Source organism: Leptinotarsa decemlineata, unplaced genomic scaffold (genome assembly GCF_025532065.1).
Source record: "Leptinotarsa decemlineata unplaced genomic scaffold, Ldec_3_MD MMD2_tig00078346_RagTag_RagTag, whole genome shotgun sequence".
NCBI classification, from domain to species: domain Eukaryota; kingdom Metazoa; phylum Arthropoda; class Insecta; order Coleoptera; family Chrysomelidae; genus Leptinotarsa; species Leptinotarsa decemlineata.
The window spans coordinates 4,139,097-4,166,706 of record NW_027412724.1 but is presented as its reverse complement, the minus strand read 5'-3'; the positions used below and the strand labels follow the sequence as shown (position 1 = coordinate 4,166,706).

At 33.6% G+C, this 27,610-nt stretch overlaps 1 protein-coding gene across 1 annotated transcript in view; it reads right to left on the bottom strand.

The window, feature by feature from the left end:
- Positions 1–6,267: 6,267 nt before the first annotated feature.
- mbo (Nuclear pore complex protein Nup88) overlaps positions 6,268–27,610 on the bottom strand; it is a 288,902-nt gene continuing 267,559 nt past the window's right edge. Inside the window, exons 3-13 of the mRNA XM_074185808.1 lie at positions 27,422–27,547; positions 21,649–21,872; positions 21,424–21,589; positions 15,715–15,889; positions 15,413–15,659; positions 12,881–13,134; positions 11,261–11,374; positions 10,068–10,294; positions 7,083–7,242; positions 6,937–7,025; positions 6,268–6,414 (exon numbers count right to left, since the gene is read on the bottom strand). Coding sequence (XP_074041909.1) covers positions 6,348–6,414; positions 6,937–7,025; positions 7,083–7,242; positions 10,068–10,294; positions 11,261–11,374; positions 12,881–13,134; positions 15,413–15,659; positions 15,715–15,889; positions 21,424–21,589; positions 21,649–21,872; positions 27,422–27,547 — 1,849 coding nt within the window. The 3' untranslated portion in view covers positions 6,268–6,347. The remainder of the gene's footprint in view (positions 6,415–6,936; positions 7,026–7,082; positions 7,243–10,067; positions 10,295–11,260; positions 11,375–12,880; positions 13,135–15,412; positions 15,660–15,714; positions 15,890–21,423; positions 21,590–21,648; positions 21,873–27,421; positions 27,548–27,610) is intronic.

Here is a 27,610-nt window from a genome sequence, read left to right as displayed (position 1 = left end):
GTCTTATCTGAAGTCATTGATGAATGTGTAATGCAGAACTCCTTTTTCAGTTGGGAAAATCTACTTACTTTCACATTCAGAGTTCTTCCTATACAATATTCGAATGAGAAGAGAAAAATATCTCTAACAACATTGATAAAGAGGAACATCAAAACGATGAATAACGAATCATCTGCTATTCCGTCAGCAATTGCCAAACAATTCAAAGGAAATATCTCAAAAATTATTTTAAATAAGGTTGAGGAGGGTGATATTTTATCTGCTGTTAAGATTCTTAGTTCTAACAATTCTCTCGCTGATTATGACAATGATCTTCTATCGAAGCTCATTCTTAAACATCCTCAAGCCGACTCAATATAAAATGCATCTGAACCTTCACTTGATCAAACAAGCAATTCAACGTTTCAAGTTCCTGAACTACTTATACTTGCAACAGTGAAAGTGTTCCGCACTGGATCAGCTGGAGGACTGGATGGATTTCGCTCAAGTTACATACAAGACCTTCTTAGTTATAGTGCTGGTAATTCTAGTGACAAATCTTTGTAATCTCTTATTACCTGGGGGAGTTAATCTAGAGATTTGTCCAATGCTTTACGGTGCATCTCTCTGTGCTCTCAAAAAGAAAGACGGAGGAATACGTTCCATTGCCATCGGTACTTTCTTTAGCCAGTAAGTGGCCAAACTAGGGTGTTCTCGGATTGAAGAAGACCTTGGGTCCATCTTACGTTCTATACAATTTGGTTTCGGTACTCCTGGAGGATGCGAAGTGGTCGCCCATGCAGTACGCCGATATATCCATCAACATCCAAATTCGTTATCAAAAAATTTCCTCAAGTTGGATTTTAAAAACGCATTCAACATGATTGTCAGAAATTTGATGTTACAACGGTCACAAGAGTCTTTGCCAGGCCCATACCCTTTTATAGATCAATGCTACGGATTTCCAAGTTTTTTTTAATTTTGGTGAACGTTTGATTGAATCTCAGAGAGGTGTCCAACAAGGCGATTCTTTAGAACCTGCACTTTTCTGCCTGACCATTTAAGAGCTAACTAGAAAACTGAATTCAAAATTCATCTGTTGGTATCTGGATGACGGATGCATTGGAGATGATATTGACATTATATTGAAGGATTTGGAGATAATTTTTAACAGTTCAAAACAAATCGGTCTCGAAGTTAACTTCGATGAATGTGAAATAATTTCCAATTCAAGTCTTGAATCAGAATCTCTTGCCGACATTATGGAAGTTGTTCCTGGTATAACTCATGGAAAAATCGAAATGGGAACTACTTGATACCCCTCTCACTACGGAAGCTCTATGTGAAAGTTTGCAAAGCAAAATAGATTCCCTTGAACTAATTTCTACCCGTTCATACGATTTGCCAATGCATACTTCCTTTTTTTTTATTTAAAACTAAACTATTCTATACTCTAAGATGCTCTCCTTGTGGGGAAAGTCAAGTATACCTTAAGAAGTTTGGTGATCATCTACGTAACATGACTGAAAATGTTACCAACAGCTGTTTCACTGACATTTCTAGGTCTCAAGCAACATTGCCTTTGAATGGTGGAGGGTTGGGTCTGCGCTCAGCATCATCACTGGCTTTACCAGCCTTTGTCTTCCATCAATAATGTTTCGCAATTGATAGAAATGATACTTCCAGTCTCCTTTAACAATATAAAAGATAATTTAGCCGTCAAAGGCGGATCTATTTGGTGTTCTCAAAGCAAAAGTCATGTGCCTTCGGATCTCAAATCACTTCAGAAAGCATCGGACAAACCTTTACTAGAAATTGTCAATATTAAAGAATCTGGTGCTTGATTGAACGCATTCCCTGTTGCTACTCTGGGAACACTATTAGATAATAATACTTTCAGGGTAGCCATTGGACTCAGATTGGGTTTAGATATTTGTACTCCTCATACATGAAAAAGTACTCATGGTTTGAGCTGTAGAAAAAGTTCTGGGCGTTTTCCAAGACACCTCCAAGTCAACGACATTATAAAAAAGGCCTTGATATCAGCCGGGATACCTTCTAACCTAGAACAACTTGGTACTAGCTGTGATGATGACAAACGTCCGGATGAAATGACCCTTGTTCCCTGGAAATGTGGCAAAGCTGTGGTTTTGGATTTCACATGTGCGGACACAAATGGCTCTATCTCATTTAGTTGGAACATCCAAAAATGCAGGTACTGCTACCATAACCAGTGAGAAAGCAAAACGGCAGGAATGTTGGAAATAACTTTATATTTAATCTTGTGGCTGTAGAAACTTTCGGTGTATTTGGGCTCTTATCTCTGAATTTTGTTAATGAAATGAAAAAAAAATGACTGAAGAAACTAAAGAAAAAAGATGTACCACCTTTCTGGCCAAAAAAATTAGTTTAGTTGTACATCGTGGCGATTTAGCTTCTGTTTTTGGCATCATCCCATCGTCACATTCAATGGATGAAAGTTTTCTTCATCCCGTTGTTTCCAAATCATATTTATACCCCAGTCGCGATGGGAGAATGTTTCCTTATAAAACGTCCCATATTCCTTGTGATACTTCCCATAAGTTACCATCAGAAGATACAGAGAAATATGAACAAGTTCTAGAACTATCTTCTTCTTTCAAATTCAAAACGTCTGCCATACCCAATTCAGTTTTAGGCAGTTCAGCTTGGAATTTCTTATCCTACCGATCCAATGAAGGGGTGAATCATCCAATCTGTGATTACTCAGAAGAAGACAGCAGTGGTGAACGTAGTATCAACAGTTACAACATTAGATCAGTGATACATTCTTCAGTCAGAACTCTTGGTTTTATTGGATTGAAAAATATTGGAAACAGCTGTATCATGAACAGTGTAATCCAAAGTTTTTCAAACACGAGATGATTGCTGGAATATTCAAAAAATGATACATACATGGAAGATAACAATACTAGTATTTATAGTATAAAAGGTGCTTTAATCAAAGCATCCACAGAAGTTATCAAGGAATTGTGGTCAGAAAAATAATAAACAGTGCCTATTTTAAAAGTCAGATTCAAAGATTTGCCCCTCGATTCATGGGATCTGCTAATCGCCCAGGTATTCCTGTGATATCTTTTAGAAGGTTTACATGAGGACCTCAATGGAATTACTGAGAAACCTAAACCGATCTTGAAGGAGATTGACGAAAAATTGAGCGACAGCGGGAACGCGCAATAGTCCTGACTGGGATATTTGAACATGAACAACTCTAAGATAGTAGACAATTTCGTTGGTCAATTAAAATCCACTATGAAGTACACACACTGTGGATACTCATCGTGGATACTTCGATCCTTTCTGGGATTTGTCTCTCCCTATACCACAAAGAACTGGCCAATTGAGTCTATCACAATGCTTGGATTTCTTCACAAGAGGGAAAACTCTGGTTGGAGATGAAAAACCAACTTGTTCGAAGTGCAAGGAAAGAAGAAAATGCACAAAGTCCCTATCAATCCATAAGTTTCCCCGTATTTTAGTAATTCATTTAAAAATATTCTCTCCAAGATTCAGAGGCAAATTGAATGTTGCCTTTGACTTGTGAGTGAGGAGGAATATGTCCTTTTTTATGAACAGGAGGGAACCAAGCAGCACTTTTGAGGCGTTTTTTTCTTTTCTTTTTTTTATGAGCTGAATTATGTTAATTGATTTGTATTCCATAATTTTTCTTTCATAATTTTTTTTCATAATTTTAATACAATTTGTGCTTCAGACAGTTGTAGACTGTATCTGTTTATTCAAACTAGACTTTCCTTTCTTTTAATTTCTCCTTGCCCTAGAATTAAAATATTTAATCATTTATTTCTATGAAAGTTATAGTCACTTCAAATGTTGATTGTGATGAAATGATAAATGGATATAATTACAATTGAAAAATCACTTTTGGCTAATTTAGAATATGAGTATTTAATAGTTTTAGTGGACTCCCTTTATGGAAAAATAACTAATTTGGACTGTTAATCATTTAGTATGAAACTTTTCTTAGAAGTCCCATGACAAAGACAAAAATAAAAATTTTCAAATGCAATTTTTATTGAATATTCAAATATATTATGTAGCCTCTAAAATCTAGTATTAGTCAACATTTCTAAACGTTTATAACCCACCAACAATTAAAAAAAATAAATATCAATAGAGAATCTCTAAAGGTAAATCGAAAAATTCGGCATAAAAAGTAATTAGGTCATACGAGTTCTTTCCTGAAGAAAATTTCTGATCATTGGGATATGAGTTTACAGTTATTGATATTTTCATTCACAATATAAAAGAAAAATGAGAAAAGAATCAATTTTTGGAAACATCCATTTCTTATAAAGCGCTAGGTTAGAAGATTATTCTTTTATAATATTCATAAATATGACAATTGTATAATTCCTAATTGATCTTGATATTTGATTATGGAGAATTATAAACCCAAGAGAGGTTGAGAAAAACGTGTAGGTATGTAACTTGTTACATATGACTCACAGCCACAATTAAGCTTGATGTTGTGGTTCTGATAAGAATATTGTTATTATTATGGTTATTTTAGGTCAGTTTGTGGTAAGTTGATTCAATTAAATATTCAGCTTCTTCAAAAAAATTGAAGCAAAGTCATGAGGATTTGCTACAAACATTGTATCACTGCATTTCATTAGTTCGAACTTCCATTGTTTAATACGATATAAATTGATTTTAAATACTTGAATCTGTAAAAAATTAAAAAAGAAATTGGCTGAAAAATAATTATATTAAGCAAAACACTGAAATTACAATGAAATAAAATACAAGTAACAACCAAAAAATGAAAATTAAAAAAATATTAACAAGAAATGAAAATTAAAAGATTCCAAACCAAGTTACTACACGACGTTTCGATTGTTAGCATCCACAATCGTCTTCAGGTGATAACTGGACTTATTCCTCCGAGATCTGACTATTTATAGGTCATTCGAGTGCTTTCACCACCTATCCCCTCTTCCCTCTCTACGCTTCAATGGTTTCAGCGGAAGATGACCGTTTGGCGGGAGTTGGTCATGTTCCGCTTGATTAGAGGTTTCCATATGTTGCGTATCTCTACGCTAGCTTGGCTAAATGCGTTGTTGGACAACATATATGCGGCTTCTTTTAATTTTCTCCTAAACCAGTGTTCTTCCTTGTGGATGATTTCAGCTTGAGCCCACTTGATGTTATGTTGATGAGTCCTGATTTGCTGGTTTCTCCTCGCTGTGTGTGTTTCTTATGCTCGGCAATGCTTACTTTCAATGGCCTCTTATTTTCACCGATGTATAATTCTCCGCACTCGCAGGGTATCCGACAAATGCAATTCTTGGAAACGCAGTCCGCGTTTGGTAGCCTAGTTTTGTGAGGCTGCTTCGAATAGTGTTCCAAGATCTGAAACAGGTTCTGATGTTATACTTGGACCCAATCCTTCTTATCCTTTCCGACAATACTCTGATGTAGGGAAGTACAAGTAGTTTTTGTGGCGGCTTCTCATCCTTGTGGAGCTCTTGCTGTCTTCTAGTTAAAGCCTGTTCCACCATCACTTTGAAGGTCATTTTTGATGATGCCTAGTTCCTTTTCGAGACCTTCCTTTGTAATACAGAGACCGAAAGCACGGTCTAGTAGAGTCTTGTTGATTCCTCTCTTAGTCGATTGATGGTGGTTTGATTCCTGGTTCAGATACTGTCCTGTGCGAGTGATTTTTCGATACACAGATGTTTCCCATTTAGTGTCGGTCCTCTTCACCAATACGTCTCGTTTAATTTTTGTTTTTATTTTTTGGATGTTGCTTGTATTTCATTTCATTGTAATTTCAGTTTTTTTTCCCTACTATAATTGCTATTTTTCAGCTAATCTCATTTCTAATTTTTACAGATTCTTTCAGGTATTTAAAATCAATGTATATCATATTAGACAATGGAAGTCCGAACTAATGAAATGCACCAAGAAACATTGTCAACTACCTTGAAACATTTTATCACTGTTCTCAATTATATAATTTAATAACGATTATGGCTTAACCTGACTGAAAGGCACTATGGATTTGCTTCTCTGTAATCTTGTTTGAAAAAAACAAGGTTAAAAGGGAGAAAATATTTTTGTTCAATCCTCATAGTCTCCTTAGTGGAACCTCTGTTAGGTTTCACAGATTCTTCCACTTCGCCTACTCATAGTATATTCCAGAATATCACTAAAATATTTATAGGAGTCAGTATTTCACAAAATATGGAGCATTTCTCAGCTGAGTTGGAATAAAAACATTCAAAGTATATGATGTACACATCGACTTCTTTATTGAATACAACAGAAAATCATAAAAACATACAAAAATTATAAAAAACACTGGATTATTTCAAATTGAGTGACGACTTGAACTCCTTGACTTGCTGAACCATGTCTGTGATTTTTGTTCCCCTGAAATTGAAGAAAATAAAAGTTGAAATAATAACAAACAAAAATATTTTTGAGGTGGTTGTTAATTTTTTTTCAGGTTGGAAGATGATTGAACATTTGATTCGTTTTAGCTATGGAATTAAAAATATATATTCATCAACAAAATTCTTCCAGACAGAATATCTAATATGTACCCCATATCCTAGGGATATTATCTTGTCTCCTTGCATCATCATCATCACAGCAGCTTATCTCCATCTGGTTCCAACTATATTGAGAATGAGAATAAAAACTGCACCAAATCAATGTAAATTAGTAGCCTGTAATGTTATAATAATAATAATATAATCTCTTCATGGTTAATAATGATTTGCCCTAATGGATTTGTTACAGCTTGGAAAATAAGAAATAAATGAATATAATTGTTCTGTGGATTTATTGATTGTAACTAAAAGTAGTATCTAAATAATATTAATATTGGATTACCAAACCCTTCATATAAAAATGATACCACAGTATAAAAAAGTTACTGTGAATACATACGTTTCTTGAAGATTGGTTCTTATAGTATTGGTATGAGTCTCATTGATTGCTGCAACTTTTTTAACTTCTTGAGCTTTCCAGTTCTCTATCTGCAAAAGTAATGAACCATAAATAAAAGTAATTTGAAATAAATATGTAAGGTATACCTGGATCTCCTGATACTTCATTTTGTTCTTGATCTTATCAATTTTGTTTCTATAGACTAAGATCTTCTCATTGACTTCCTGTAATTCATTAAGAAAATCTCTTTCTGAATCTGATGGCTCACTTCTTTTTCTTGAAACTAACATCAGTAAATTTTCGCACCTAGAATAATATGTTGATATAAAAAGTTACCTATCTAGAGTTGAATACTGAATTGAAAAAATTAACTAGTTATTGTGGATTTCAATTTTTCCAATGACACTTTAATAACTGAATATTCCAACATAAACTTCCTAGGAAAATGTGTAGATGAACAAAAACAAAAGAAAGAGAAAGTTAGAAATCATTACTTTCCTCTACAGATAGTGAATTACCTTTACTTTCGACTTGAAAATTTCACCACCCATTTATAGAAAAATTCTACAACATGAATGTTACAAAGTTGGATCTTAAAGTATTTTGGACAGTATGTTTAATATCATAATTTTATCACTATTTTATGGGTAATAATATAAACAATCAGAAATATATTCGTAACACTGAACTTCATGGCTTCACATTCAACTTTGATAATCGTCAAGATGAAATTTATCATAACATCTCTTCTATCTTATATAGGAATTGTCAAATCCCCTCAGAAAAAAACGTAGGCGCCTCAGGACGCCCGACAGAAGTGATAACTTAAACTAATCTGAGTTGAACTATTTAATATTGAAATTGTTTAACTTGAGAAAGCTTAGGTTATTATTTAATTTTATTATTGATAGATAGATAGATCTTTATTTAAATAGGATATCCTAATAATATACAAATCAACTAGAATGGTAGAAATAAAAAAGGTATGTGTTACATATAGAAATGACTTATATGTATGACAAACATAAGTTCAATAAAATATTTTTAAAGACATTACTACAAAAACAGCAACATTATACATTCGAAAAATTTCAATGCAGCATGTAGAAAGATAAATTACATAATTATTTGAAATATATAACGAACACTAGATGAATGGAATTATACAAATTACAGCTACAGGTAACAAAGACATAATACATATCATATTTGTACATTTAAAACAAATTTCTTCAGTTCATTTTTGAACATGTTCAGAGATGGGCTATTTTTAATTGCATTAGGTAATTTGTTGAACCGATCAAAACCCTTGAAAAACAATGAGTTCATAGTATTTTTGTTTTTTGTTCTGTTAATATATAAGTTATTATTATTTCGAGTGAAGTGGTGGTGAATATCGTGATGAAAGACAATATACTGATTAAAATAAGATGGTCCTAAATTGTTCAATATTTTGTATACGAAGATCATTGTGAAGTATAGCAGTCTTTGGGAAATGGATTGCCAATTTAAAACATTGAGCATAATAGTGATAGGAGTATCTCTACGGCACTTCAAAATGATTCTCATACCACGATTCTGAAGTTTTTGGAGTTGAGACAATTTATTCTGATTGAATAGAGATAGGATAGAGGAACAATAGTCGAAGTGTGGCTGAACAATTGACTTGTAAACTGTGATACTTGACTCCATTGAAAGATTATTGGCAATTCTAGAAAAAAAGAATAATTTCTTTGAAATTTTTTAATGAATATACTCAAAATGTTCATCAAACGATAGAGTGTTATCTATCTGGAATCCCAGATATTTAGTTGAATTCACTATTTCAATTTTGTCATCATCAATGTTGATGATGACAATAGTTTTAGAGTCTATTTGGCTGTATTTAAACTTGGTGGTCATTATCATCGCTTTAGTTTTCATCACATTCAGCTTGAGTTTATTACTTTTTAAATACTTGGTGACACTTGCTAGAGTATTATTCATTTTTTGTACAGCCATCGTTAGGTTCACATCGCTACATGCCAATAGAGTATCATCAGCAAAAAAGTTCATAAATTCACAGTCGACAAACAATGGCATGTCGTTTAAATATAGTATGGGTCCCAGAACACTACCCTGGGGAACTCCAACGTAATTGTCAATTTCACAAGAGAACATGCCTTTAACTCTTACCCGTTGTTTTCTGTTGGTCAAGTAATTAGATAACCAATTATACACTTTGCCCTCAATTCCATATATATTCAATTTGGCTAGTAGTATAGACCTATCAATGGTCTCAAATGCTCTTTTGAGGTCAAGGAACACGACTACAACAAACTTATTATTATCCAGCTCAGATTTGAATTTGTTTAGAGATAGTTGCACTGATGATTCACACGAATGCAATTTGCGAAAACCCGATTGATTGTATGTATATTAATATGATTAGAAAAGGCTATTTAGTAATGAAATCTTTTATTGATTATTTTGTATATGTACATATATTATAGCTGCAATAAGCCAATTGTTACTTTTGTAGGATTTAATAATGAAACTAATAATGTAAATATACAAAATGAGTATCATCATTTCTAAGATACGTTTAACATGATGAAAGAATATTAAGTGCTTGCTGGTTAGATTTTTATAAACTGTCAATAGTATATGCCTAACGCAAACGTCTGTCCGACGAGAGAGGAGGAGCCTGCCTTTCGCTGACATATGCGTGAGAGAAAGGGAAGCCAGACAAACTGGCACCGTTGCGCATTAGGTAACGAAGCGGTTTACCCTCCCATAAGAAGTTATCACTTCAAAATGTAACTGTGAATAATAGTATGATGGATACAGAATTATTTCTTTTCATTAACATTCACTTCAGTTTCAGTAATATATAATTGGAACCACTAACGCGAAATGACTATGAACTAGTTCGACTAGTATTATCTGAAAAAATAAGGTTTATTAGAAAAGTGATTGTGCTAATGGCAACTTCCATATAATTTACAATTTAAGATAAAAATCACTTGTCATGCTTTCAAATAAGCAGGTAATTACTTTGACCAGACCAGAAAAATGATCTACAAAAATATACAATAAAGTCAATGCATACATAATTCACTCGAAACTTGTGAAACAAAAGCAGTACTTACCTTTTCAGCAGTTCATCTTGCTTATCTTTAATATCTTCATATTTTTCCGCCAAATTACTGGCCTTCTCCTGTAAAATTTCCCGTTCTTCATTCATTATTTCAATTTCCTTAAGTTGATTCCTCTTCATTAAGGAAAGAGTATGTACCCTTTTCTCGAGTTCTTCTCTTGCTTTGATATGATTCTTGAAATATTCTTCTCTGAAAACTTGAGCTGCCCGCTGAAGGAGCTTTCAGAACATAAATCAATATAAGTAGAGAAAATTAAGTACATCAAGTAATAAAATTATGAAAAAAGTATCAAATGAAAATTTTTTGAAGTTACTTCAGAGTATTGGTGAGCTAGTAGGTTCAGTTAGTACCCTGCAACACATTTGTGTTGCTCAAAACAAAGTTAGTCGCAGACTGACCGCCAATCAGGTCCTCATTAGAATGTGAAAAATGTACCATAGTCTGTCAACTTTGTAATGGATTATTCCTCCCAATAAAATTCAGGTATAGGTAGCAGAGCACATAGTCTTTGCCTGTCCTACCGCCAACCAGATTAGGTTTTCAGTGTTTGGGAGACTCCTGCTCTTGCTAACTGACCTGAGAGAACACTCATCAAATAAAGTAATCAGCATCATTAGGAAGTTGGATTCATTTGATCGAGTTTGAATAGATATGAGCCACAATAAACCCTCGCAGATTGCAGTGGAGGGTTGAATAGCCTTTGAACCATCTACCTACAGTTTCTATTCCTCATTTTCCCTTAATATACAGATTAACATTGAACAGATCAGTAAGAAAAGTCGAAACCCAAAAATTGTTGGTATCATCAAAGTTATTCTTGACGTTTCTTTCATTTGAGTGATTTTAGTTAATTCTGATGCCAGATGGACACCAAAAAAAGACTATGATGTCGGCTGAAAATTCATTCTGAATTCTTACAGCCTTGATAATAGGCATAAGATTTCATTTTGTATAAACTTCAAATGTAATAATTCCCTTAAAGGACAATCTGAGTAAATGAAAACAATTACCAAAACATTAATTTGAAAACTTAGAGACATTGAAACTATTTTTATATTAATAAGTTAAACTATTTTTATATTACTAAAGAAAACTATATGAATATAATGCCAGAAAAGGCTCTCACAGGATTATTATTCGTTTGATTGTAGTAATAGTTCGAAATGTCATGTTGCCGAAATTACCTCATAACACTGTTCTTGGGTATGTTCACCTGAAGAAGGTAGCTTAAGTACTGGTTGAGTAGGAGTTTTCTTCAGAATCTTTTGAATGTATGCATCGAATGGCTCCTGTAACATCTGGAATGGAATAAAAATAATAAAGACTTTATAAAGTAACGACAAATAATATATGTATAAATTCTATATAACTGATACTACTTTACTATTGATATATTTGAGATGCTTCTAATTTTTTCCAATATTCAAGTTGCCCTTTTTGTCTTGACAAGCTAATCCTCCAGAGTAACAATCATCTATCTTCATTAACTTTTATCCAAGTATCAACCATCGTCTCCGAGTAATTTAGTTATACAACTATTTCCTATTTCGAATAGTACAAATACGGAGAGATGTCATCGCCTTTTTCTATTCAGAAACGCCTCAATGCATTCGTGGTTCAGCCTAACACCACTGATAAGCCCTATGGCATGTCAAAACAGTGCTATCTGGTGTTGGAACATGAATGCTTTGTTTATATTGAAAGGATTATATTTTTAGAAGTGATTAATTTTTAGAAAAAAAAGTTTTTGGCTTTCTACTACTCCATACAAAAAAAAGTGGGAATCTTCCAAGGAAGGAAGAAAGCAATCAATTTTGAAAGTAGTAACTCTATACATAGATGTGTAGATCATCCAAAGAAGTAACTTTCAGAAACAAACTGGAAGAAAAAGCCCTCCTGAAACAGCTACTTTCATATAAACATTGAATTACACGAAAAAAAAATCCTTTCAATGTAAATAAGATTCCTTCTGGCTGGGATTTAATCAAATAAGTGAATGAATATCATTACGATGTCATCGATGACAAAAGTAGATCAAACTTATTCCGTGACATAAATAATCGTAATTTATGAATGGATTGTGTGGTTACTTCTTATAATATTATTCAGATTGGTACTGAAGAACCCTAAGGCAAGTGTCTTATGGCGAAACATCAATGTTTACCAGTGAGGATGACAGTGTTCCATGTAAGTGAAATTTTACCATTCATTTAGTATATTGTGTAGAAATCCTGTGAATGATATCTGATATAATTCCATAACGAATGTTTGGAATACAAACTGAGTAGAGAAAAGTGTTTTTTTGTATAATTCAGTGTTCATATGAAAGTATATGTTTCCAAAGAATTTTTCTTTCGTCTGAGGTTCAGACCATATCAAGTTGATAGATTGAAAATTATGTACGCAATTGTCAACGTGCCTGAAAGAATCACTTGTTAACGTTGACGGAATTATTATATCAAGGTATTTGGCTATTGTTGCCCTCGTATCAAGTAACTCATCATGTAAAATGAAAATTTTATATTATTCAGTTTCACATCAAATACGAATATGACAGTAGTGATTTCGAGAAAATTGTAAATACAAATAACAATGATACTACTTGATACTCATGATGATCAAAATGCTCTCCTGGTCTGAATATATTATGAGGTAAGTGATCACTTGGTCCGAAAATCATGTGCCCTAAGCACACTTTTTTTGGTGGTTATCATTCTGAAGGTCATCATGATCATAAAAATGGAATCTCAGCAATGGGTCTCGTGTAACATACTGGAATATATTCACCAAAATGCATGACTTACCTTTTTGAGAGGAGAGGCTTGCCTCGCACCATCACAATAATCATCCGTGTCACTAATTTTAGGCAGATCAGCAGCATACAGTACACCAAGTGTAACAAGACTTCCGTCAGCCAAAAGGGTAATGATGGCAGTAGGTTCATAGTAAAGGCCAAAACCTATTACTGGGTTCACTTTCTGAGAAGTAGCCGTTTTGGTGCAAACTGTATACTCAGCTTTGGTCGGGCGTACGAAGATATCAGAGGTGGGATCCAACTCTATATTGAAATACATAGTATTATAAAGTCAAGTAGAAAATCGTAACCTTATATATGTTATGACTGATAATGAAGTTTGTAGGAATGCATTTTATGATCTAATCCAATAAAAAATATTTTAAATTTGAGATAGTGATTGGAAAACCTGTATAAGAATATGTGTAGTATTTTTGAATCATTCATAAATTCAACATATAAGTTATTTCTTTCCTTTTCTAAAAATACGAGAATTTTTAAGAAGTGTCATTCAACTTATAGGATAATATAACTTATAGGACAGATACAAAAGGTCACTAACTGAATACAAGAAAGCCTGGAAGAAATCTAATAGAGACTCACGGAGAAGGCAATGCGATGAGGTCGTTCAGTATTCACCAGCATCTATGACATAAATAATCTAAAAACAAATACCATGGATCACATAAAAACAAGAAAAGAGACTGTATATTAAAGAGATTATCTTGGTCATAAATCTAACACACAAGCCCTGGACAAATTCAAAAGGAGGCCTCCAGTGAAGAGTGAAAAAAAAAAGGTGGAGATAGAACTGATGCTGGACCCATTAACACATGTTGGCCTAGACTGCAATTTTGGAATATATGGAGAAACAAACACGAAAATGTTCTTAGATTACAATAAACCAAAATACATGTTCTATACAAATGCACTTCAAGACTTTAATTGCGAGGAGTAGAGAAAGAACAGTTATTCCGAAAACATATCAGTGGAAACGACTCGTTCACAGATTGGTCAAAACCCGAACAAGGAACAGAAGGTGGTATTTACCGTGCAGGAGAAATTTCTTTATTTCAATTACCTAATTGCTCGGTATACATCAGTCTTTCAGGCTGAAGTATATGAAATCTTGTGATACACAAAAAATATCAATTTGTGGCCTCAAGACACTTGGAACATCGAGACTGGTCTGGGAATGTCGTGAAGAACTTAGAAAACTGAATGAATTGACTCTATACTGGGTGGCAGGACACTCAGGTATCAAAGGCAATGAAAAAGCTGATGAGTCTGCCAGAAATGCATCATCCAAAAACTATGGTACGCAACCAGATTGGAAAGTGGGTTTATAAGATACATGAAGAGTACTGAGTAAACATACCTGGGATCACAAACGGAAAAACCTTTATGAAGAGACTATCCGAGAAGAGAACTGAATAACTGCTTCAACAAACCCGGGATCGGTTAAGAACAATTTCATATTCAATGTTCAGTGATATCATCACTGAACAGTTAACAAAACCGCAACATGTCCTTCATTAATGAGTTTAAAAGGTAATCTGTCATTGGCATCTAGTCTGTAAAAGTTTTAGATTACTGGTAGAATCCACCCGCATTGGCCCATTTTGAAACATGTATATATAGCAGGAATGATCTATGTTATCTAACAGGTCTACTTACAGGTCACTGTCAATTGAGTCATTATATGAAAAGACTGGGACTGTCGGAAGACAGGAGCTGAAATACCTGAGCTATAATAAACCCTCGAATATACCTGATCATTTTTGAACATAGCTACCTAACTTCTACAGACAATGGAAAAGGAGTAGTTACAAAAACCGTGGTTTCTAGTCAATATTCTTGGTATATCCTTGCCAGTTTCAGTATATTGAGATCACATCAGTAAAATTTCTTGGTTTCCAACTTCAGTCATCTTGATATGGGAAGGTGAAAGTTTAATGCTTTGATGAGTCGAGATCCTCAACTATTAAAGTGGTTGGCAATGTTTCATATATTTGTTTCTGAATGCTAGAGGTAAGAACTTGTATTGCCTACAAATATTGACAGATTTTGAACTCAGGAGTACAGAATACAATGGAAAGTTATATATCAGATATGAGAAAGTTATATATCAGATATGACGAGATGATGGAATTGAATATCATTCAAAACATTTTTACTGCAGTATTCAAATGAAGTTAATTATTATTTCCTTTTACTAGTATATAACCAATTCAAATTCTACATTTATCTACGTGAAAGCTCTATGATCGATATTAGGAAATAAAGTTAAATTCTATTTTCATTTGGAAAATTCAGAAATAATGTGTCTATTTTTTTACTAGTCTATTTTTTTGTGAAAACGAAAATCAAATGTTATTTCTTAAAAAATTGATACATATTTTTGAATTCTTGTTATCTTAATTTTTTGTTATTCTCACCTTGTATTGGGGACTATGACATTGTAAATAAAAAGAAGTCTACAGAAATGATTCTATAGAAACGATTCCAATAATACATTTTCAAATGTGAAGATTCAACTAACCTTCTGGCCCCTGCACAAAATTTTGCAAATCATCAATACAAGAAATGGACACTGAGTGAATTCCAGCAGCATGTGTAGCATAATATCTGTCGGTTTTAGACTCATCTTTGTGAAGGAATATCTGACACTTGTATTTAAGGCTGCTGTCATCTCCAGTAGTTACTAAACCCATCTCAAGTTCCACAGACTCAAAAGCTATGAGTTCCTTGTTGGGAATATTCGAAATGGATTTCGAATTTTGTTTAAGCTGAAATTAATAAAAATTGTATTTGATGATTACTAAACCAGCAGTATTATTGTACCTCTTCGTAAGTTTCTTCTTCTAGGTCCAATAATATAGAATGGCAGAGAATACCGTTCGACATGGCTATACAAATGATTTCAGGAACAGTGTTCAGACAAATTAACGAGCAAGCCTCACCCTGTTCACTTTCGAAAGAGGACATTGGTAAAGGACCTTTCAGCATTGGTTTCCATCTGCAAACAAATATCAGTTAGGGTTTCAACAGTATAATAATAGATTGAATTAGGCACGATGCAGATGAACAAAATGAAATAAATTTAGAAAACAAATAATTGTGCTCAGTAGCTCATAAGCTAACCTGAAACATTCTGAACATAGATGACGCACCTACGACCTTGAAACTATAAAAAAATTGATATCTTCTTCATTCTTCTACCTCTTGTATCAGGCATAATGAGCACTTCATTATTACATAACTATGAATACGATTGTATTTTTTCAAGCATGAAGTTTGCCTCAATGCTATTTCTTTAAAAACAAACCTCTTTTTGGTTTTCACACTAAAAGAAACATCAACAATACTTTGGCGTTTCATGTTCTGAACTTGCACTTTAATTTCATTTTTATCCTTATTATGAGAAATTTCCTACAATAGAAATCAGTAGGATCATTTCACTTTTAATTGAAGTCCAAAAAATTCTCAATAGAATAAAAACTTAACTTCAATATGAAAAGATGTAAACTTTCACGACTAGAGATAACTCTGTTTGTTGGCCCTGGCTGTCCTCTCAGAATATACTGAGAGAACTGAGAGAACAACGTTACCTCATCGTCTTGGGTAATATTCACCGCAGTAGTGGACGAAACTTCAAATTAAAAAATCTGCAGACCACGGCCAACAATATCTGAAAATAGTTTTGACACAATATGAAAGTAGTAGAAGACTATTGACACGCGTTTCTCTAAGCAAGTCTAAGCAATTCTCTAAGCTTTAGTCATCTCCTGACAATGCTAACTTGGTTAGCTAAACGCACGTCGAGAGTCAGTTTTATTTTGGTGTGGGAAAAGTATTTCGAATAGAACTGTTGCTGAAAAAAAAGTAATACAAACACGATAATGATAACTTGGGGTATCTCCCTTCTTCTACCACCAATAAGTGAAATTTAATAATGTCCCAGGACAATGTTACAAGTTTGGTCTCATATTCTCCATTATAGAAGATAATATAATACAAAAAAATACTAGTCACATTATCGTTTTGAAGACTTTGAGGAAAATATGTTTCTTTAATTTTGATAAATATGAAAGTTGTCTATAGAAAACTAGTGAGAATAAAAGTGTGGTGGGACGGTAGCCGGTTGGGTTGACGTGGGTGGTTTGCTCCACTCACTCAATCGACCGCTGTGTGGACCGCTGGCTAACGAAATAACAGACAGACATATTTTAGGTTCCTATCGAGTTTCAGGTTGACCACTACTTTAATGAGTATCAACTAGCAGAAGAGGGATTGGGTTAAATATTTTTCTGAAATTTATATTCAAATGCCAAGAAAACACAGAATATCCACTGAACATCCATCCCAATATGGTCCCATAATGGTCCCAATGGACATGGATAATAAAAGGACGTTCAATGAATATCCTCGAAAAGTCTGTTATTCGAGTAAAGTGGAATTTTCCACTAGGAAATAAAAATTCTTTGCCTCAGGCTCGAATTTTTTACGTTATCTCATCAATTTCTATCTCGTTATTATTATTGAAATTTTATCATCCTCATCGACCCTGCTGACATCTTCTAATAAGGCAACGGCATGAGTGCAGTAATAATCTGAAAATAACAAATGATCACAGCTGGCTGTTAGCAGCTAGTGACATTTTTTTAATGTGAAAGGTGCCACAATGAATAATAGTTTTGAAAATTGATGGTAAATGTAACTTTGAAGTTTGCTGCCGAAAGTCCCAACTTTAAAATTTACATGTACTTATTGGTTATTTAGTTCAAAAGTAGTCAATTTAATTCATTTGCCAACCCTTCATAATAATAAGTTCCCGAACATGGTGATTCTTAGTAGTAAAATTAAAGGGACAAATATGATCCTCATGAACTGTTAATTTGAAAAAAAAATTACAATGTGGTCAGAAATCACTTGACAATTAGTGCAGTGGGCTGGGGTTCATGTTTCATGAAGAGTACTGAATAATTTACCATATCATGAAACTTTTGCAACCAGAAGTTGATATATTTCATCTAATAATCAATATGATTTCATGATTTGTTCGTTTTACAAGTTTTACTTTCCAAAAGTTCTATAGTAGGTACATACCATTCGTAAACTGTAATCTGATCGGTTAAAGACATTGGAAAGAATGTAAAATATTTGGAGTGTTTTTTTATTATTTTCAGATCAAGGAAGAAAAATTTAAATCCAATATTTTGTTTTGCTATTGTTGTACACTTTGTTTGAAGTCTGATACAGAGGACATGTTGTTACACAGTGAGTTTCTATTATTAGCCTCACAGAGACTTCTATTATATAATTTTAAATTAATAACTTTGTATTGTATATTTTTCCAGATGTTCATAATAACTTCCAAAATTCTACCAAATCAAACTAAGGAAAGAAATAGCCACTGAGCAAACAACAAAAAAGTGAATGAGATTATGTTATCAATACATTAGATTATTTCTCAGTTTTGTTGGAAAAAGAATTGTTCTCTATATCGGGATTAGTTTTTGAATCTATTTTCAACAACTATGAGCATATAATTTATTTATTTATTGTCTATCCATTCCCAATTGGAACGGCAATAAAAATAAGAATACAGTCATAAACATTTCTTGTCTGTGGCCTCTAGTCGCCCAGATAGTTAGTAAACGTGCTATCAAATGTAGTTGAGAAGTAAAGGCTCGGCTAGCTGGACTGGCCGAATACTAATTTTTTGTCGTTTCACAATATTTCTTTATCAGTGCCGTGTGTTCGCGGGGTTAGGTGAGGTAGTGAGTGGTTTTGCAAACCGATTTTTGAAAACTTTTTCTAGAGATCAATTACCCTAACACCAAACTGACATTTTTGCACTTGACGCGCGTTTCGCTAACAAGGTTAGCATCTTCAGGAGAAGCAAATTGATACTGAATCTAAAGACAAGGGTTAGCTGTTTATATACCTAAAGTTTTTTGGTCCGATGTGGACCTTGTTTGTTAAATGATGATTACCTAATTGATTTTTCGGTAATTAACTAGTGGAACCACTACCTGCAAATTAATTTGTCCGCTTTTTAATCTATTGCTGTTAGCGAAACGCGCGTCGAGTGCAAAAATATCAGTTCCGGAATTTGAAAATAAGGACTTATATGTTCAAGTTCAGCGAGTAATTTTAAATATTCATGAATGCTTGAAGAAGAAAAACTGTAACACTTCACAGAATGCTATTGTGAATAGAATATGCGAAACTATCTCGTTCGACAGTTCTTCGAGTCATTAAAATAGGGGATGTCATTGACCATGCAATGAAACGAGAACAAAGGAATGAAAAATTCGCAAACGTTGATGGTGCTACAAAAGATGTGATTCGGGGAACAATTTATGGTATATACCAACCTTGGAAATGATTTGGTGCTTTATTTGAAACCTGGTTCTCACGCTTCTTCCAAATATTCCTCCACTCGGGTATTGTTACGGTATCATTCTCAGTTATTGACTACAATACCAAACAATAACACAAAAAAGCAGATATTGTTGATTTCATGCGAAATCATGACATGGCGACCATAAAACAACGTAATTTCAAAAAAGAGTATATAATTGACTCGATGTGTGAAACACGTGGTCATATTCTCTTACGTTTGCCTCCATACTATTGTGTGTTCAATCCAATTGAAATGTTTTGGGCGACAATGAAAGAAAGCTTGCGGAAATGTAATCAGTCACCGACTGTGAATGCTGTAGTGCTTGACAATATAAGGCGAGTGGTGAATGAAGTAGGTAATAGTGATGTGTGGAAGAACTGTGTGGCCCATAAATCCGATCGTTATTCAACCCGATGATGATTCTACCTCATCCGAATATAGCGATGAAGAATTTTGATTTTTCTAGCAATTTTTTTGGCTTCTATTATTTTGTAAATATATGTTTGACGACAATTCGGTGTGATTATTTGTGTTTTCATTGTATTTTAGAGTTTTCGACTCGGAAATCAACTACCTTAAATTTCGAAGTTTTTCATAATTACCCATGGTGGAAAAATTCAGTTGAGATAACTTTTTCATGGGGTGATCGATTGTTATGATTGTAAGAATAAGTAACTGAAAAACTACCACTGAAAAATAATAATATGCCGACGCCTATGTCGAGGCGGGAATTCCTTCTCTGTGCTGTTCCAATTGGTGTTGGAAATACTATACTTTTTATGTGGTAGCCTCTATATGCAAAATACTGAGCCATAAATACAATTGAATTGGATACTTTCTTACAATGCTCATTTTAGAATATTTGTCAAATTCTTATAAAAATTAATACAATTGTCGTTTTAAGTATTCAATATAGATGAACTTTGTCTTTTATACTAATAATTTGGACGAATCGTCCAAAAGTTATCACGATAGATTAACTTGACGCAACGCAGTGAGTCATTACGTATGGTGTCTACTGTAAGACGACGGGGGACGATGCGCGATGAAGCGCCTTCCCCGAGAACGCGGGAAGACGTCGTTGAAGGTTGTGTTAGTTTCTTTTTAGGTAACATAATTCGATTTTCGAAGCTATTCATTACTTAGTGCAGTTGACATATTTTTTTAGTTACTGTATTTTTAAAGTAAAAATATAAATTACTAGCTGTTGCTCGCGGCTTCGCCCGCGTATAATTTAGTTTGTCACATACTATTCGTGACAGACCATTTTAAACAAGTAGAGACAATATTTTTTTATTAACCCAAAACTTCAGGTTCCAACTTCAAAACTGTCGAAATTCAATATAATCTTTGAACCCCTATTTTTCTCCCTTGAATGTGGAATGTGGAATGTGTAAATAATCATCAAGGAAGAAAATCAGGAATTTCCACTCCCTAGGGTAAAAAATAGGCGTTTAAAAATTGTATTGAATTTCGTCAGTTTTGAAGTTGGAAACCTGAAGTTTTGGTTTAATACAAAAATATTGTAATTATTTGTTTAAAATGGTCTGTCACGAAACTTGATGTGACAAACTAAATTCTACGTGGGCGAAGCCGCGGGCAACAGCTAGTAATTTATATTTTTACTTTAAAAATACAGTAACTAAAAAAATATGCCAACTGCACCAAGTAATGAAAAGCTTCAAGAATTGAATAAAGAAATTTCGCAAAACTAACACAACCGTCAACGACGTCTGCCACCACGCGTCTGCCAGCGTTCTTGGCAATGGCGATGGTCTGTCACGAAACTTTATGTGACAAAACAAATTCTACGCGGGCGAAGCCGCGGGCAATAACTTGTAGGCTACATAACAGACGTTCATCGGCTTTCATTGGACGACCAATGGATATCCGTAAAGTTAATTTCAGATATCCACTGAACATCCAATGTAGGCCATATTTTTCACACAGCCTGAACTGTGCTAAAAACTTTCAGACAGGTTTATGAAATCAGGCGTTGTTTATCGGTGTTTTAGGAAAAACTTTCGAGACATTACGATTTTTAAATTTTCAAGATTCTAAAGACTCCCAAGTCAAATTTTGTCGCAAACCTGAGATTCTCACTGACTTTGATAGTCTCTATTGGAAGAAACTTTACCTACCTCTTTTTCAAGTCTATATTCAATGAAAAAACAGACATATTTCCTGTGAGGATATATACCGGCCAAATGAGGTTATGCCATTCCTTTCCATTTTGTTCCTTCTCTACATGGGATTTTGGTACTATTTTGTTGCCAGTTTGTGTTTGAACATTAATCATATAGGTTTCTGTAAAACAAAAAATTATTGAATTTACTTTGGAAAGATGCTGAGCAAACAATAATTACCGTCTTTATTTTTATTGAAACTCTTTATCAAAGATTTTTCGCGTGCCACATCAAAGTATTGGGGTGACTGAGAAACTTCTGGGAGACCGAAATCGAAGTCCACTGCAATCTCGCCATAAATATCGAGGAAAGTTGTCTTACTTCCAGGGAAGAGGCCCGTGGGTTTCTCTCCGACCGAATGTATGGATATGTTATGAGCCTCGTTATTTTCAATTTGATAAAGCCTGAAAAAAAGTAACTGTTAAATAACAAACTTGAACAAGTTTTATTTAAAATTGATTTTTCTTTGCCTAATGATCATCTCATTAGATGCGTACAATTGGAGATGGTTTAGTTTATATCAGTCAGGAAATCCTTCATACTGTCTTTGAAAATATTCAAGTTATTTTCAGGGTATGACACAATTGAGTCATTCTGAAATTTCTGAGGAAAATATAATAGAACTGAGCTATACTTGATGAAAATCCATTATATCGTTTTCAAAAAAAAATTAATGTGAGATTTTTACCTGATAACTGGAAATCTCACATTAAAGTGTTTTTTAATACGTCAAAATTTCTGGTATATAACTTATCACCAGGATTGAGTTGGTGGTGGTGGAAAGGAATTATTTTACGTCATCATCAATGATGATATTACCCAGAGTTCAATTTTTGCACCAACTCTGTTTTCGCTTTACATGGATGATCTCCAAGTACGATATTCTGCTCAATACATAAATTTACACTTCAACAGAACTGATCGTCAAAAACTCTGCCATCAATTGCTCTTAATGATACCATATGAAAGTAATTGGGCTAATGAAAGAATACCTAGGAAAGGTCGAATAAAGGGATTGGATTCACCCTGTGGAATTCCTCGCACAATAACCCAAATTTGATGTTCACCAGAAAAACCCGAGAATGCTGTAACTGCTAAGCGAATGAGTGGTGTTGCTATTATTACCGATGGCCCACTTACCTAATCGTTATTGTAAATTCAATAAAAAAACGTATTTTTTGGGGTGCAGGAGCTAGAACATTATGTAAGAGGAGTTCGTCTTTGGGTTTTTGAATGATATTGTTCGTTTTCCAAATAATTAACAATATATTTTGTATGTTGACCTTTTTTGGGTATTTTCACCTTCCACAATCTGAAAAATATGAAATATGTGGTAAAAGTTATATTGGAGAAACTTCGAGACCATTGAAAGTGCGTGAGAATGAACATCGAGATTACATAAAAAAATATACAATTGACAGGATCAAAATTGTCAGAACACATTTTAAAATCAGACGGAGAACATCGAGCTGAAAGGAACAAGACAAGAATGAATACCAATGAGCCTCACTCTAAGAGACGTAAGCTAAAAGAATCAGCTTATATTCTCATATCTGGAGAGAACTGTATTTCGAACAGCTTCTTAAAAATAGACCGTACTTGGCTACCCATATTGGAAGAAAATTTAGATAGTGCCGAAATGGCAACAGACTGATATCGGAGAGCACCTTGTATTACATCGAATGTTTCAGTTGTCATCAATCAACAACATTGACATAATTTCACATTTCAAAACTCCTTTGACATATGTCAAAGAAGTTGAGAAATAAATAATCAAGAAAGGAATAGAATAGAATAGAAATAGAATAGAATAGAATAGAAATTTATTCATACTGAAAAACAAACAGAATGGTTTCCACTTACATGATGTACAGTTTTATCGAAAGTTCCTTACATATAGTATTCATTGAATACCATTGATACAGTTAAAATCTATATAAAATATTACAATATATTATGAGCATTCGGAGGAGATTGTCTCTTCTTTTCAGTCTTACGTCAGGTACAATAAAATCAATATTATAGAGAATTTCAGGTACTTTCAGTTTTCTAGGAATGTTAAAAACAAAAATTACTTCCGAGGACTCACGGCGGTCTTTCAATGGTTGCATGTTAAATTCTTGTAATTGGCTAGAATATGATATAAATAAAGGCCAATCTTTGTGTTTTCTGAAAAAGAGTGTTCTTAATAATCGTTTCTGGACTTTTTCTATAGTTTCAGAATATAAAAAGGTCTTTGGATTTCAAATGACACAACAATATTCCAGCTTAGAACGAACAATGGAGTTAAAGAGTAACAAACAAGTATCGTGATTGAATTCACGGCTAGATCTTAAGATAAAGCTCATTTTTCTATAACATTCAGATACTAAGTATTCAATGTGCCCAGAGAAACTGAACACACCAGTAAAAATGATCCCGAGATCTTTCATCTCATTTATTCTCTGTGAATTGGTATGATTAATGAAATAGTCCTTGACAGTGGGTGACTTCTTTTGTGTGAAACTCATTATTTTGCATTTAGCTTCGTTGAGAGATAGGTCAGATACTGAAAAGTAAGTAGATAGATTACTGAGATCATTTCGAAGCATATCAGAATCGTTTTCGCTTTCAATTCTTCTAAAAAGCTTGAGATCATCGGCATATAGGAGAAATTGAGAATGCCCGATATACCGAGAAATGTCATTAACAAATAACACGAAAAGGAGAGGTCCCAAAATCGAGCCCTGCGGAACTCCCGAAGTAGCGGTGAATTTGAAGGAAGATACGTTGTTAAATTGTACGAACTGTATTCTGTTGGACAGATAGCAGTGAAAGAAATCAAGTGTGTTGTTTGTGAAACCGAATGCTGTTAATTTCAGGATCAAAACCTTGTGGTTAACTCTGTCGAATGCCTTGGCCAGGTCAATGTATATAACGTCTATTTGATAGCCATTTTTTATTACATCCGTAATAAAGTTACTAAATGCGCATAAATTGGTAATGGTAGATTTATTACGAATAAAGCCGTGCTGTTGGTCGATTATTACTGAGTCCACGTGATTGTTTACTCGATTATATATTTCCCTTTCAAATATCTTCGACAAAGCTGGTAAGACTGTTATAGGTCTGTAGTTTCTTACATTGTTCTTATTGCCGTTTTTGTGTATGGGGGTAACTTTGCCAATTTTGAGAAAGCTTGGAAAACGATTTTCTTTCAGAGAAAGATTGAATATCAATGTCAGTGGTTGCTTTAACAAGTCACAATAAGCCTTGAAAAAGTAGGCTGGAATGCCATTGATTCCAATTGCTGCTTTAGGTTTCAGTGTCTTAATAGCATTTTCAACCTCTTGTTCCTTAATATCATCAATTTCAATGATGTCTAGGTCATACACAGGAACTAGTGTGGGGTTTACCGGCACACCGCTATTCCTGAAAGTTGATTTGAAGAAAGTAGCAAAACCGTCTGCAATATCCTTATCATTGACTTATCATCATTATGATAAGCGAATCTGTTAGCAACAGTACAGTTTCTTCGACGTTCCTTGATATATGCCCAGAATTTTTTGGGATCGCTCTGCAAGTCTCCCTCTATTTCTTTTATATATGATTCATAACACAAATCATGCGAACATTTCACATCGATTCTGAGTTCGTTGTATTTTTCTTTATAATAATAATAATATTTTTTTGATATTTTTTTCATAATTTTGAAAAAGTGTTCTATTAATTTAATTTTGTGCATGAGTTCTTTTGAGAATCATGCGGGAAATCGATTCTGGATGAAAGTATTTTTTTTCCAAGAGTTTTTTTTCAAAAAATGGTCTTCAGGCAATCATAGAAACTATTTACACATCCGTCGACACGACATTATCCATGCAAAGAATATCTATCCACGAAAGTTGAGATATCATTCTATAGAGCTCCACAAAGTTTCCCCTCCTGAAATCAAATGCAGCAACGTGCTCACATTCGGACGATTCGATTACTTGTTGAAAATTGACAGTGAACATTATTTCGAGAGCTGGATGGTAGTTATCCAACCGCACTAAAGACGTTTCACATTCGCTCACAGTCGCTTCCGTGATATTTGTTAATATTAAGTCTAAAGTATTGGAGCCATTATATATATATATATATATATATATATATATATATATATATATATATATATATATATATATATATATATATATATATATACAGGCTGATTCACGGTGGATGGCACATTAGACGTTTCTGGTGAACCAGACAACGGATCACTTTGAAAATTTAATGGAGGGCATATTCGGACATTCTCTAGCCAACTAAAATATTTTCGACAATGCGGTGTTGCCGCTTCTATGAGAAAGCAGTAGCAACTTTGATTTTTCAAATGGAACACTCTGTATATAATATTATTTTTGGAATCTCCAACAATTGCCCGACAACTTTTCTTGATATTTCCCTATATATATATATATATATATATATATATATATATATATATATATATATATATATATATATATACATATATATCATCACACATGATGGAATGGATTAATCTCGCTTTTGATGCAAATAATAATTGCAAACATCTTTAAATTTTTTGTCCATTTCTGAAGACGGAGCCAGATTTTGGAATCCGAAACGTTAAGATGAGTATTGTATTATTTCTTAGCAATATTTTATAGGCAAAATTGTTAAATACAAGTTACTGATAACTAGAACATTTTTCATTGTGAAAAATACTTTGATTTTACGCAGTAACTCATCGGGGTAAACTAAAAAGTTTGCCCTTTCTACACTTGTATATAGTTCTCCATTATAATTTTCATATTTTTCAGATTGAGGAATGTAAAAATACCCAAAAAGGGAGATAAAAAACTGATTTTCCTCCACAACGAATACCTTTCGTTGAATATTTTGTTTACCTAAAGCAGATAGTGAGTAAAGCTACAACTATGGAAGCATTAAAATTTATTTTTCTTTAGTGGGACACTGGTTCATCGTCTGCTCAGAAAACGGTACTAAGTTATTGAATAATGATGAATTTGATTAACATAATGGGAAATTTTAAATTTTCAGGACAGATTTTCAATTATATCAACTATTTTGAAATTAGGCTCTTAAATGCAACCTTAATTTAAAATCATATTCACCAAAAAAATTCACTTGAAGATTAAAGTGAAGGGTATTTATAACAAAAAAGTGAGAAAATATAGCATGCATGCATTGAGCGAGTATTTGAATATAAATAAAAAAAATTCTGATTGATTCGGCCGTTACTTGATGAAGATCCATAGTAATTTCAAAAACTACACCTTACGATTTGATCTCCACTTAATATCCATCACGATACAAGGAAAGCATTTATTTTTTAACAGGCATTTGTCAACTCCTACTGAGTAGGATAACTGAAAAAGATTACTATTTCATATATTACTCGAATTGGCTCAGAGTTTTCATGTTCTCTTTCGAAAACGACTGATTTCGAAAGTATGTAAACATACCAGAGAAAGTGAGATATGTTGAGAAAAAATTGAATTATCTATAGAGCAAAAATGTAGATGCGATGTAGATTTCCAACAATTGAAATAATTCCAATTTCTACTAGATGAAAATGTTATAAAGTTTGCCATAACAAATTTCATTTCTTTTACTTCCACCTTGGAGTTGCTCTTTGGTCAGTTGAAGACATTCGCTGAACTTAAGAATGGCTTCTGTGAGTACCTACTAGACCTACAGACCGCTGTGTGAACCGGTGGTTCAAGCCTCGAGGCCGGACGCACAAGTTTCGACTTTTGAGAGTTGTCGTTCGTAGGGGGCGACAGCTTGTTAACGGAAAACAGACAGAACAGATGAATGTCCTACGAATGTATTCCAGTATTCAATATTAGTTTTCTTAGCTGACAAATCTCTATTAAAGATAGTTACCTAGAATGCTTATATTTTCATTACAGAACTCTACGTAAGAGCTCTGCTGACTTACCTTAGCATGTTATCATTAGTGAGGACAAGAAAATGATTATGGTTGACGCTGCCGGGATGAAATTTGGCTTGTCTTACTTCAATAGTATCGCTACATGATAGAAGTCTTTCATCTAAGCTGTGCGTCCTGAAAAAAAAAGGTTTTTAATTACAATCACAAAATGTTATTCGATCTAATATTGTGAGTATT